Source organism: Ostrinia nubilalis, chromosome 17 (genome assembly GCF_963855985.1).
Source record: "Ostrinia nubilalis chromosome 17, ilOstNubi1.1, whole genome shotgun sequence".
In the NCBI taxonomy this organism is placed as follows: Eukaryota; Metazoa; Arthropoda; class Insecta; order Lepidoptera; family Crambidae; genus Ostrinia; species Ostrinia nubilalis.
Genome location: NC_087104.1, coordinates 5,892,163 through 5,907,171, shown reverse-complemented (window position 1 = coordinate 5,907,171; position 15,009 = coordinate 5,892,163). Strand labels below are relative to the sequence as shown.

The following is a 15,009-nucleotide window of genomic DNA, read 5'->3' as shown; positions in this document are numbered from 1 at the left end:
TAAATGTTGTTAAAACTTGTGATAATAAGATCAAAGTAATACTTTCAATAATTAAAAATATTTTTCTCAATGAACAGTTCTTAAAATAATTAAATAAGAAATAAAATATACAGGAATAAAAATGTAATAACTGTAGCACAGAGGTTGCTAACACGGTTAAACTAAACGTAATGATGACAATATGTTGACTGACAGCGATGACACGATTGACGTTTTATGTCATGTATAATTTTTTCGCAATGTTTTTGTCAACAATCATGATCTAATCTATTTTTGCAATGTTTTCCGAGGTGTATTTGGATAAATAACAAGCTAAAAATGAAAACAACATCGTCACAAAGAACAATAATATTGTTTGCACCAATATCACTACGTGACAGTGTTTCATGACGGAGTTTAAGAAGTGTTCAAATTACAGTAACCTAAAAATCCTTGAAAATGCATTCAATAAGGCAGCAAGTGATTAAAAATCCTCTAAAATACTTTCGAATTCTTAACAATCTTCAAAAGAAGCATAACTTATATCCCAGTCCTGTGTATTACTACGCTACAAGTATAGACATCGATGCTTTTACCAGTGACTTGATTGAAAGGTTTAAAGATAGACAAGCCATTACAGTAACTAATTTGCAGAATATTTCTATACGTCACTTCATGGATGATAGCAACAAGATTAAAGATGTGTCCAAAATGTCCATTGAAGATGTTCAAAATCTAATTTTGCATCTCATGTCCAAGAATAAAGATAGCCAAGTAGATCAGATACTGAAAGATTGTCTTACGGCACAAATGTTTATCGGAGAGCCAACGCTAAAGTTGTTATTCAGACATTACAGTGGATTGGGCAGGACGGACATGGTAGAAATGTTACAAACATATTGCTTGAAAGGTGACAGAATATTGTACAAAAGACATGGCCAATATTTGCATTATCTAGCCAAGGCGCAATGTATGAAAGGCAATTCTGATAAAGGTTTGTCAATACTGAAGCAGTGTTACGAAAACAACACACAGTTACGAAGTCGCTATCGAATAATTTTTAAGGAATTGATACACGATTCTGTTATGAATAGATCGGAAGCGTCGCTAGTAATTTTTAGGAAATACATATTTGAATTCAGTGAAAGGTTTAGTGATCATTATCCGTTAGTGTGCTTTTGGCATAGTTGTTGGTCAAGTAGTTGGTTTTCTGACCAAATGTTAGCTGATGAGTTATTAGAATCATCTAAGACCCTTCGAGGTATAATACAAGACAGGTAAGGCTACTTTTGTCTTTCTGTTTCATTTAAAACTTACACTGTAGTGAAAACCGATTAAAAAAATATATTTTATACCTTTCAGATCAACGGCATTCAGTATTACCATACTTCGAGAAGATTATAACGAAGATGCTGTTCTACGGCTACTCCAGAAGCTGCTGAAGTTTGAAATGATGGACGCTTATGTCAAAGTGCTGCAAGTCCTATTTAACTTTAAGTGTAAGTATAATAAAAAAGATTTATTTATAGTAAATGTAATTTAGGAAAGACTAGGGTCATAAAAAATATACTAAAAATCAAAAAGAGGAAAATATACAGTAACACCAAATTATGCATAATAAACTTTCTCATTCATTGTTTACCAACTTCATAAAGGTAATGCAATATTGTATGCGTTATACAATATTGCATTAATTACAAAACATTATTATGCAACAGTAATTGCTGCTGCTTACAATAGGTATTCTGAAGTTAGGGTTGCCAAGTCCAAAAACACAAAAACCAGACTTGGTGCCTAATTCTAAAGCCATACGCACTTTTTTAATAGCGACTTGTAATATCATACCTCATGGGTGAGTACTATCAACTATCATATTCGAATCGGTAGCCCAACATTCTGATTGGCGCATGTGAGCTCGATATTATCAGAGTAAATTTACTCTGATATTATTCTGTGGCTCGTCTAAGACGACTTTCGACTGGCGCGGCACATGAAAAGCCGGACTAAAGTCGGACAGGCCAGACTGGCCGGCCTAAAGCTGGAAAGGCCGGACTTAAGCCAGACAGGCCGGATTTAAGCCGGACTAAAGCCGGACAGGCCGGACTAAAGCCGGACAGGCCGGACTAAAGCCGGACAGGCCGAACTAAAGCCGGACAGGCCGAACTAAAGCCATGCCGGACTAAAACCGGACACCTAGCAACCCTATCTGCAGTGCCAATCGTTTGCCCTAATGACACTTGACGTTGCTGTCCTATTTGCTGACCTTATCACGAACGGACGATAAAGTCCTGACTGGGCAAACGTGTTTGTCTTGAGTTGTAAATATTTTATAATGTTCATACTATTTTCGAAGAAGGTCTATTAGTTTAGCTCAGTAAAACGGATGATTTAACAAACTGATTTTGTATGTATGTAACTAAAGGCGCGCGCACACGTTTGACTTTTGTCACCGTGACAGTATTTCTCTCTAAGAGAAATATATCAATCTGTTTTACACCTTTTAAGATAGAAAAAGAGAGACATACTGTCACAGTGACAAAAGTCACCCGTGAGCGCGCGCCATTACGAGTCTTTTAAGATGTGCCTACCTTAAAGTTTAAGTATGTATTATGATTAAGTAGGTATGTCCTATGGCTGAGATGATGATGATGATGATGTATTATGATTTATTTTAAAACAACAGCTACTTACTTCTTGATTTATGATGCCGTTGTGGTAGTATATGTAGTTCCTGAACCTCGAACTGTAAGAAGTAGTGTAGTTAGGCCTCCAACTTGGTGGACCGACGATATAGTGATGGCTGCGGGAACTATCTGGATGTGGGTAACACCGAACATTGTAGAAATCCTTTAGGAGGCCTTTGTCCAGCACTGGGCGGCCGTCAGTTGAAACGAACGAATGACTTCTTAAGTCATATTATTCTGCGTTTAACGACGTTTCAATCTAATTCACGAATTTTTTTTTATTTTAAACACAATTTGTTTGATTTCAGTGAGACAACGCGATATACGGGGCTGTGCAGAAATCATGAGAAACTGTGAAGTTCTCGGTGTGAAACTACCCTCAGACCAGCAAGGCAGGTACATAAAGATGCTCATTCACGGCATATCGCCTATAGAATCGAAGCCGGCTGACAAACCGACCTCTAAAAACTTCAAACTTAAGTTCTAGACGTAGTTTTTTTAATGTAGTAGACATTTTTTGTAAATAAAATTATTTATTATAACTTTTTGACTTTTTGTTGTATCAGTCAAATGCGTGCGGGTCCGAAAAAATTGTCGTTTTTGTCTACAAACACAAAAACATTTTTTTCGGATGTAACATAGAATTGGGATAGTGTTCGATTTGGTATCGTCTGATTCCGTATACAAATTGGAATAAAATTCGATATGTCTGTAAGGGTCTAGAATAAGCGGACTTTTAATTTATTTCATTTACACAGTTGTTCAACACTTGACACGAACGACGCGATGCGGTAATTTGGAAAATTGATTGTTGATTTTTTACACGTACAAAATTGCGAAACTTATTCAAGTATTTACTCAGCTGAAAAGACACCCCCCCCCCCCCCCAGACTGCAGTCTTTCGGTTGATAGTTTGATTGGGCTGTTATATAATCACTAAGAACATGAAGTAGTTACGTACCTACACTACTGTAGTGTGTACTACTCCGTTGGTCGATTCTTCATACCAATTGGACACCGCACAAACTACACACGTATCGATACTACGAACTACACCGATACTTTGATCGGCTTTCAATTTGTATGAAGAATCAACTCCAAATCACTACAAGCGACAATTTGGTGTCCTTTGATCACCCATGGATAAGATGACCTGGGTGGTCAAAGCCAGGTGATCAAAGTGGAATAGGCCGATCAACCGATACCAAATCGGTGTAATGTGCACACTTCCATGCATGTTTATATTGATTAACAGTCCGACGCAACTATCGGCCGACTAAAAGTTTGCGGGGTGTCTTAGGCCCAGAACAGACGGTGAAACGCAACTGCAACGAAACTGCAACTGCTAGTTACTTTTGAGTTGCATCTAAGTTTCTGCCATAGCGTCCGTTGAGAGACCACATATGATGCGACCAGTTTGAAACTTTTAGTTTCAGTTTCATTCATCAGAATCATCACAAAGTTGCAGTTTCGTTGCAGTTGCGTTTCACCGTCTGTTCTAGGCCTTAGAAGTCGACCAAACTGTAGATCGTTTCATCCACGAAGACACGCCCTACCAATTCTTGGTCGAGGGAAGCGCGGGGTGCAAGGGAGTTTGATCCGAGCAATCCGAGCATCATTATGTACCGATAACACTCAAACAATCGCGGAAGAATTTTATTGTGGGGAGCGTCTTCCTGGATGAAACGATCTACGGTATAAAACGTAGTTTGCGGAGAATTAAGTCTACAAATGTACCTACTTGCTTCTTCCAATGTCAGTAAGCCGATCTCGTGTAACCGAGTAGTGTCTATGCCCTGAAGTCCAGGTTATTCATCTTTATACGCCTAATCTACGCCAAATTTGGTCAAGCATTGACCTTTCAACTTTAATTATCTAAACTAATTCAAGTATTACGGTTTCGTTATCAATTTGTAAACATTTTGTTCGATAGTTTGTGAACCTATTTAATACTTAGTTTAGGATAACGAGCGTTTCCTTGTTTTAATTATGTTACTGTTTATTTATATCTGATTAATTGTTATTGTACACGTATCTTTTAAACGTGACTTCTGTCTACACGCGTGTCTTTGTTGAGAAGATATCTCATAACGATTTCTTAAGTTCATGTTGGTTGTTATGTTAGCTTTGTTGCTAACTACATGGAACTACTAAAAACCGCATCAAAATCCGTTGCGTAGTTTTAAAGATCTAAGCTAAGCGTACAAAGGGACAGACAGCCTAAAGCGACTTTGATTTACCTATGTATACTATGTAGTGAATCTTACTTCTCTGTCCCAGCGCTGCGACTTCTATGTAGCCAGGCTCTGTAGCTTGATCCCTCATCTAAATTCAGAGTTAAGGCAAGAAGGTAGGTATATGTCTACCTAATAATTCCTTAATTAAAACGTATGTTATCTCAACTAAATAAGTACTTTAGGGAATCGAACCCCCAGTCATTAATACACTCGCGAGCAAAAATATGGAATCACCCTATTTGTTTCGAGCGATCACAAAAACTAAATGACTAATAGAAGGCAAATAAAAATGGCACCATTTTAAAGGTAATATTATAAACTTTAAATTAATACCACAGATACATACATAGTCATTCAGTTCTTAAGTTCGCGCGGTACAAAACACAAGGGGTGATTCCATATTTTTACTCGTAAGTATATTTTGTCTTAAATAATTTGTGATACTTCAAACTCAAACGCGCGATTCAATAGAAATCTTATATTTATTGAGATTTTTCGGTAACTAATACAGGTAACGTTATTATTAACACTTAGAAATAAATAGGCAATGTCAAAAACGCGTTATCTCGTTCTCTTTCGGCTTTACTTCGGCAGGAGGGGGGGCAGGCTCGGCGGCGTCTCTTCTGTTCAGGGCGATCAGAGTTCTGAAACAAAAACATTATCTGTTATTACACTAGTAGGTATTGTTGGGGCCTTATCACTAGCTTTCCGCCCGCGGCTTCGCCCGCGTGATATTTAGTTTGTCACAGATCGTTATAAATTGAGGCCGTCAGCGCAAAAGCCACATTTTTCAAAATTTATTCAAAACCTAATAAATTTTGATGCTAAAGCGGCCTATCCCTAGTTCACCCTTAGTTAAGAGATGGGGCGTTGTAAACATTCTTTTTGCGCGCATTATTTTTGCCTACGAAGCAGTATAAAAGTGGCCTAACCAAGTTTAGGCTCCATAGTTATATGTTAAGCTTAGCCCACTTTTGCGCTGACGGCCTCAATTATAGCCTATATGTTAATCTGGGTTATAAACAATAATACTGTAAAGTTTCATCAAAATATTATTTATATAATATTTTGAATATATTGTAACTGTATGTTTCCCAAAAAATAAATAAATAAATAAATAAATCCGTTCAGTAGTTTTTGCGTGAAAGAGTAACAAACATCCAGACATCCAAACTTTCGCATTTATAATATTAGTAGGAAGTAGGACTTACTGGGCTATTAATTCCATTTTTTGCCACTCGACGTTCAGAATTATTTGACTTTATCATACAACTGAGAAAACTTATCAGGTTTCTAAGTGAAAATAATTAAATCAACAAACAGTGTTGGAGCACGGAGTCTTTCAAACTACAGAGGCTGGGTTAGCTGGGTTGCACCATCTTACTTTAACTTATAACAAACGTCAAAATCTGTCAAACTCCATCCAAAAAACATCGGTTATCTTATAGTTACGGTTAAAGTTAGACGGTGCAACTTAGCCTAAGACTCATAGAATCATTGATTTAACAAACAAATTGCGTCAAGACACGAAAATGTATATTTTTTTTGTGCACATTTCCCAAATTAAAACAAAAGACGATCAGCATTGGTCAGAAAAAAGTTTCTTAGTGGCCAGAAGTTCAGGCAAGGAAATTGACCGCAAGCGGATTCAAATTACAAGAACAAAATTAATTTGTATGAAAAGAACGTTCATTTTTCGGATCTTTTTTTCCGGAAAAGCATTAAACATTTCTCTTCATTCCTTTTATGAACCGTCTCCGGACTTCATGGAATATAGTCCAGTCATTTAAGCTTAAATTAGGTAAGAATCTCGGAATTCGAGATACCCAGCTGTAAGTCTGTAAATACTTGTATATTGACACCCTAAAAGTTGTCTCAAAACCTACATATGGTAGGGTGTAAGCAACTATTAAATTTTAAGGTCAAAGGTCACAAAAATCGGTTTTTTGCGCTTTTTTTGGAAATATCTCATTTCCTATGGGTTTTTTGCTATTTGTATTTAGTATCAATATTGTAGAATACAAAATTCTCTACAAATTTTGTTCAAATAATTTTTTTATACGGTGAACCGTTTTCGAGATAGAGGGCGGCCGCTAGTACTTATAATAAATCTGTAGAGAGGTCAATTCTGTACATGAAATATATTTTCAAAATAACTATCAGGGGGTGATTAGTGATCGATACTGATGCCAAAAATGCAATCAGTAAAATTTTTGTCTGTCTGTCTGTCCGTCTGTATGTTCCTTATAGAAACAAAAACTACTCGACGGATTTTAACGAAACTTGGTACAATTATTCTTCATACTCCTGGGCAGGTTATAGTATACTTAGGAATTCCCACGGGAACAGGAATTAGCGGGAAAATCCTTTTGTATGAAAAATCTAAACGCTGAACGGAAGTTAGACGCTTGAAATTTGGCATGTAGGTACCTTAGTAAACTTAAAGCTTAGTTACAACAAGGAATTCCCGAATTTCCCACGGGAATTAGCGGGAAAATCCTTTTGTATGAAAAATCTAAACCGCTTAAGTTGACCTGAAGTGATGCAGTGACCGCGCGCTCTCCGCCCTCTATCTCGAAAACGGTTCACCGTATAAAAAAATTTTTAAACAACATTTGTAGAGAATTTAGTATTCTACAATATTGATAATAAATGCAAATAGCAAAAAACCCATAGGAAATGAGATATTTCTAAAAAAAGCGCAAAAAAACGATTTTTGTGACCGTTGACCTTGAAATTTAATAGTTGCTTACACCCTACCATATGTAGGTTTTGAGACAACTTTTAGGGTGTCAATATACACGTATTTACAGACTTACAGCTGGGTATCTCGAATTCCGAGGTGAACTTACTATAATGACTGGACTAATAGGTTAACTTACTGTTTCTGTTTTTTATATGGCCAAATTCGTTTTGATGATACCAGCACATTAAGGGCTATATTTCACCGGGACACCATGGCGGGGCAACCAGTCGCCGCTATCAAAAAAATGTATACAGCTTTGCGCAACCAAACGGACACCAGGTGAGTAACTCTCTATAGAGCTGCATACATTTTGTTGGTAGCGGCGACTGGTTGGGCCGCCATGGTGTCCCCATGAAATATAGCCCTTAACGACATTATTTTTATTTTAATAGACTATTATTGATAATTTATTAGTAATTTTACGTTTAGATTGTTTATTAGTAAATAATACAACAGTGTAAGTGCAATCGGAGTAAACTACACTGCATCGCAGGGTGACATGATCTGACTTCTCACCCTTCTAGCGATTAGTTACGTCAACAATTATGTCACTTATCTGCAGTCTCCTTTCACTGTCTCTATTCTAGTATTATTCTACTATACCTACCTATTATTGCTATAACTTAACAACTAGTCGATAAATCTAAATCTAGTACGCTCGATTCGATCAATCAAGTTCATAAAAAGAATCGATGAGAAGGAACTAAGTATCGAGGCATTTCGGAACATCACCAAATATTTTAGTTATTTTTAGTACATTATCATCATAGTGGGATCAAAAACCAGGTTCCTGGACAGTTTTTAGATTGGGTCAATCAGCATAAGATAGAAAACAATTTTATTTAACACTGTTCCTGCGAAATCATTCTCAATAGGTTAGGTATGCATGTTTGATATAAAATAAGTAGGCCACGACAATATACTTTAAAATTGATAATAGAATTATACCTATTTATATGGAACAAAAACATAATTTTGCCTAACCTTTATCATGATTATCACAAACCGCATCCACATAGGTTTAGCCATTTTAGGCTGAGTTGCAGAATATCAGAATATTTATTTGCACCATCTTACTTTAACTTTGACAAACGTCAAAAAGCTGTTAAAAAAATCCATACAAAAACTCCGGTTACCGTCAAAGTTATGTGGTGCAACTCAGCCTTAGAGATTGAACGGTCGCATAGAAAAACAGTGTTTAGTTTAAATATTAGTTACTATAGTAACTTGGAAAAGATAATAATGTTTAAGCTCAGAGGTTAATTACACCGGAATTAGATTTTACCCTGTTCTAATAACTTGAGATTATAAGTGTAATTAAAATGAAACAAGCTTCGTGGGTTTCTTCAATCTTGCCTGCAGTTCATTTTGGTTTAGATTAAAAATTTATTATAATTAACTAAAAGTTATCCGACCGAAAACTTATTAAAAACGTAAGTAGATACTTGTTACAGTAGTCAGTACAACAAATTGTAACATTTCTGTCGCAAAATCGCTGCTATTACAAATGATTAAGGTCGGTTATTGTTTCTCTTGATGTGCCGTCGTCCTTAGAAAACTTAACAATCAGATTTAGGGAAGCAATGCACTAACAAAATTTTGTCTATTCATCTAAAATCATGGTTTAGGGAAAATCCCTTGCATTGTAGAGGTTTATTTGGTTTTCAATTAATACAAAAACTAACTTACGCCCGTATTCACAAACGATGCTTGCTTAAGTGAAGCAGCAAATCGAACGCACAGCCACAGAATAAGTAATAGTACCGCACAGCGTTGAATAGAGCTCTGTGATTGGTTCTTGTGTCACCCTGTGCGTCCACCACGCGCACTGTGAGACCTCATAGTAATGTTTATGAATACGGGCGCTAAGTACCTATCTAAGTAGGTACTTCTAGGCAAATAAACTTTATCAATTACTAAACACTAAATAAATGTGAACTGAGTTTAAAAAATATTTAAAAAGATCAGCGGCATTACTTCAATAGTCATTTTTAAAATGAAAAGGTATCTTCATCCTAAATCCTTTTAGTGATACGACAATACAGGTAAATGCTTTGTGAATCATCTTAGGTAGACACCATCTTATTCATGTTTATTTACCTGCCTACTGTAATTTAAAAAAAAAAATTGACAGACGTGTATGCTACTCCCGTATTTGCTTATTGATTGAATGAGTATAAAAAATGGCGTGACTCTCAAGTCACAAAGTCAGAGACATTTGTTTGGGTCAACAGATTGACGGCTCTATCTTAAAACGAAACTACCCAATTGTGAGTAATTCGAGTAGGTGTGACCAAATTTGACACGTTTATGTGAAATAGAAATAGTTTTTGAGTTATGAGAGGGGCAAATGGTTCGTGTAATATTACACACGGTGCTGCTCGCCAGTTCTGTTACTTTAACTTGGCTTGACACTAGAGAGAAGGAAAGCTGGTCTTTAATGGTGGAATTTAAACCAAATAGGCTTGAATCTCAATAGGGACACAAAACAGGAGGTAGATATTGCTACCGATTTTTCTGTTAAATTAAGTCATTGATTTTCTAAATTCACATTTCTTTATCATCATCGTCAACATGTTAGTCTCTCTCTACTACAGGAGCACGACCCTTCTAATACACCAGAAGTAAAATGAAGGATTTGGCCTACATTCCCCATGCTTTACTAAATTATTTTGCGACAGTTTATCAAAACAAATTAGTTTATTTTAAGTTTCCGCTTTCCACACCCAAGGTTTTGTTTGTCAATTTACATGGTGCTACCGCAACCATGTCTCGAAATAACCATAGGGTTTGTATGGTAAGGCCAAAGGTATAGCAAATAGAAATTATCGGTTCAAGGTATTTAGAAATCGATCATTGACAGAACGGTAAGGGCAAGCTCTCGGTTGACCGCAAGGTCTTTTTTTGTCTGCATTTTGTAATGCGAGTCATTAGAACCGCTACTTGGGAAACGTGAAAAAATGCAATTGGCTATGTGAGGCTGGGCTGTGTGATGCAGAATAGAGTCGGCAAAAAATATCAACAAAGTTCTGTAGAGTCTAATTTTATATGAAAACGAAGATGAAGTATTAGAAATCTCATGCCCCGACTCATAAAGTTATGGTCACATCCGGAGTATCTTTGATGGTTCTTCTAATAATAGTTCCTGTATAGTCCTTTACTAAGCTTTTGCGGTTCTGGTCTTTAATTTCTTCAAATAAATCATAAATTGAATAACGCGGAAAAAAGATGGGAAATTGTTTAATGCAATCGTATTAATTTGACAATTAAAAACGTACGATAAAATCTGCATAACAAGGCGTTTGACAGAATATAACGTACGTTTTGAACTGTCAAATGAATAGGTACGATTGCTTTACACAATTAGGTACACAGCAGTGGGTCTAGACAACGTGCAAATTATAATCGCAAACCAGTCGAAAAGTGGTCGAAAAGCCCCTTTTTTGTATGGAGATTTGACGGATTCGATTTTCGATTCGATCAAAAAGTGCGTTTTGTCTAGGGGGGCAGATAACTCTTGACGATTGACTTGAAAAACTCTTGACAAATGTAACAGGAGACGGATTATGCAGTATTGTAAAAATACTAAGTAATTTTAGCTATAACTGTTCTGTTCGTATTTTGTGCATCTTATTTCAGGCATTCCTCTGTTTTGTTCAGATTTCGTTCGCCATTTATTTTATTTTATTTAAACTTTAATGCCAAAATAAATTTGTACATAAGGCATTAATCTCGTGCAAAAAATATCTTTGTCTTATTTCCAAATCTGAGTAGGTAGGTAGTGGACTACAGACGTTGATCCTTTGAATATGTAAATGTCTGATCCGACCTTAAAAGTATTAAGGATTAGGAGACGAGCCACGCCCTCAGTAAATAAATGTGCCTTTACATCAGTCTTTACAATATTTCAAGGGCTTTAAGTATGTAGCCATCTGTCAACTAGGTATGTAATAAATGAGATAATTCTGGTTGCATTTTTTGCGTTTAGTATTTTATTACAATTCTTTGTGACCAGTCTGTTTCCTACCGCATAGATCTTACAGATACCTTAATGGAAATGACGTATTATCTTTATTACTTTTCAATCTATTTTTATATCTATCCCTCTCACTTAAAGCACAAAAGTATGTAAGTTACTGAGATTACAGCTATAGAGAAATGGCACTGGAGAATAGCTCCACTGCGTTAAGTAATCTTCAGTACATGTTTATGCATTCCTAACATTTCTTAATGATTCTAATTCATATTCTTTAAGGCTATTTTCAGGTCACACACAATGTCCTAAAAGCTTGTCCTACTTTATAGTAAACGTAGTGGTCTACAGAAAAAATATTAAGCAGATAAAGCCTGGTCCGTGAGCACGTAGAATATTGTCCAATGACCCCAAGCTACCCATCCTTATCGCTCGCGCGTAATTATATTGCTATCGCGACTGTGCGACGGGCGCCCGCAGTGAGTGTGCGAGCACGACAACAACATAATTACGCGCGAGCGATAAGGATGGCCAGCTTGGGGTCATTGGACAAAATTCTACGTGCTCACGGACCAGGCTTTTAGTTAATAATAAATTAAAGTACATATTTATACTCACATCAATATACCTATAGCGGGGACAGCCAGCGCAGCACTGATGAGGTAGAACGCCCCAGCGAAGGTCGACAGAGTGCTGAGGTACACCTTGCTGTATACCGGCGAGTATATCACCGGCACCAGTGCTTCGGAGATGCTGATTAGAGAGCTAGTTTTGCCTGTAACAGAAGGGGTTAAGGTTCAAATTGGTAGGTCGCGGACGAATCCAAGTTAGGACAATAACTTGCGGCTCGGATGGACACCGTCGGGTTTGTGGGTAAGCCCCGTCTTTAGGTAGTGAGCAGGCGGGGAGAGTCCCACAAACGAGTAAGCCACTGACCGTCCGTATTAACCAGTGGACATGCGAAAAGCATAATTTAGTATCCCGACGTTAAAAAACTGGAATCTTGGATTTTGCGACAATCTGGATGGAGATGAGTTTAAGAACCTTGAAAAGACCAATCATCTACCTACACTATGGATTTCTGGAAAATCTGTTAAGAGATGAGTAAGAACCTTGAAGAGACCAATTTCTTCAGATGGGAATTGAACCCATGACCGTTCGCTTGCCAGGCGACTGCTTTGACCATTGAGCTACGGTGATATTGGGTAAATCTGTCAAACTTTAAAATAAATTAAGTAGCATGAGGCAATCTATTTTAAGAGAGATTGAAATTTTATCCGATTGAGAGCGTCGACATTTAGCAGGATTATTTACTCATACGATAAGATAAAGTTTAAATTGTTTACAATGTTTACTTTCTTTTTTTTATGTAGTTACTTAATCTAATATGTAAGTGCATTTGGAAGGTTAAGAGGAGAATGGACACACAACCATTTCCCATCAACTTCTAAGTACATCAATTTACCTAATGATACATTAAAAAAACTTAATTCCAATATCTCACCACACTTGCTAGGTGAGTTTTAGAACAAGTTTCTATAACAAAAGGTCGTGCTTATTTATTTGCTAAAAATATATTTAATAGAGTCAAAAATGCCAAGCCTGCAAGTTTTATTATTACTCACGTGTAGTTTATGCATTCTGCGACTAATCTCTAAAAATATTTTCTACCTGGTAATAAAATACATAATGTATCATCAAACTCGTTTTTGATTCTACCTGGCCTGGCCTGGACGTATCTTTTAGGCAATACTCTAGCTAGGATTTTTTTTTGGAGGATCAAACGTATGATCTACTAAGTGCTAACTAATACCTAGTACTATCATCGGAATTATCTATTTGCCTTAACACCTGTATAAGGAAAAACCTAGCTAAAGCCACGGAAAACGCGATGCGTTCTGAAGAGTCAAGCGGCAAAAATCGGAACTAAAAACCCACAGTAGGTAACTACTCAAATTCGCGCCCTCCTGCAAATGACAATTATTGGTTGTCCAACGTGGCAAGAGTCGGAACTAAACTAATGATCAAGTATTGATATGATAATAGCGTCCTCCTAAAGGTCGACTCACACATATCAGTGAAGTCACAGTTCAGGCTCAGTACCGGCACAGTGCGAAACATTCTTTCATACAGTGTCTATGAACGCATCCCCACTTGTCAGTGTCAGTGACGACACAGTGCTCTCAGTGTCAGTGCCGACACCGGCAAACACAGACTATTAAAAAATATCGTCGTCAACGAATAGTCTGACTACTTACCTATTCGTTGACGACGATATTTTTTGTCGGATCACGGACGACGCCGCGGCATCAAAAACAAAATAACTTACTTGATAGTTTCTGAACAAGAATATTGAAACAGCTCTCTGAAATTTTAAAATATTCAAAATAATTACACTGTACCACTGATACTGAACTGAGCGGACACTGTGACGGAACTGTGGCTTCACTGATATATGTGAATCGAGCTTAAATGTCAGCTGGGACGGTTCAGTCACGGTTCAGTGTTGGACAGCTATTTAGTTTTGGTTATTATCATTGATTCGAAACGAGAATACAATTTTCCTAAACCATTTTTTTTATCCACAACGAGGAAGCCCTTGGCCTGTATCACACCTGACAAATTGTATCAAATCAATGACTAAAAGAACCTGCATTAAATCCAAAAACGAATTTTTTAGATAGCAAAGAGATATCTACAAAATCTTCCACAGATCTTAGAGCGTCTACGCTAAAGCCAAAAGCAGCTTATCTTCTAAGTCTCGTGCTTCAAGCTGCTTAAACTTTGTCGAACAAATTGCATCATTCCGAGTGCCAGGGACCGAAATGCGCCCGTATCAAAGTATCTTTGGAACGTGTTTAGTATTGATAGGGATGTTAGGGTTGCCATCTAGACTTTTGTAAAAATTCCGACTTTCTGATAAAAGCTGTTTGATTGTTTTAAATAAATTAAGTAGTTGCTTCAAAGATAGAATCTAAATATAAATATAACTCAAAGGTGACTGACTGACTGACATAGTGATCTATCAACGCACAGCCCAAACCACTGGACGGATCGGGCTGAAATTTGGCAGATGTTATGACGTTGGCATCCGCTAAGAAAGGATTTTACGAAACTCCACCCATACGTGGGTAAAACGGGATCCACGCGTACAAAGTCGCGGGCGCCCGCTAGTTATATCGAATAAAACCTCATAATCTTAAAATTGAATATCTATAATTGCTAAGTTTTTAAATCGATCTGTACCTTTGTATGATGTCATTTTATAACCCACTTAAAAAAAGGAGGAGGTTCTCAATTCGTCTTTCTATACTACAAAAACCGGCAAAGTTCGGAAGGGAAGATCACAATTTGTCCGGATCCGAATCCTCAGTGATGGCAACCCTATAA

At 36.9% G+C, this 15,009-nt stretch overlaps 2 protein-coding genes across 3 annotated transcripts in view; one reads left to right on the top strand and one right to left on the bottom strand.

The window, feature by feature from the left end:
- The first annotated feature begins 222 nt into the window (after positions 1-222).
- LOC135079684 (uncharacterized) lies at positions 223-3,205 on the top strand. The gene is made up of 3 exons (XM_063974296.1): positions 223-1,256; positions 1,342-1,478; positions 2,972-3,205. Exons 1-3 carry the CDS (start codon positions 439-441, stop codon positions 3,148-3,150), a joined length of 1,134 nt encoding a protein of 377 aa, XP_063830366.1. The 5' UTR covers positions 223-438; the 3' UTR covers positions 3,151-3,205.
- A 2,158-nt stretch (positions 3,206-5,363) lies between these two features.
- The window catches only part of LOC135079938 (proton-coupled folate transporter-like), a 40,396-nt gene continuing 30,750 nt past the window's right edge, over positions 5,364-15,009 (bottom strand). Inside the window, exons 4-5 of one of the 2 annotated variants that reach the window (XM_063974581.1) lie at positions 12,238-12,394; positions 5,364-5,544 (exon numbers count right to left, since the gene is read on the bottom strand). In XM_063974581.1, coding sequence (XP_063830651.1) covers positions 5,451-5,544; positions 12,238-12,394 — 251 coding nt within the window. In that variant the 3' untranslated portion in view covers positions 5,364-5,450. Of the gene's footprint in view, positions 5,545-12,233; positions 12,395-15,009 lie in introns of those variants that run through there. The other variant, XM_063974582.1, reaches the window with a different exon arrangement.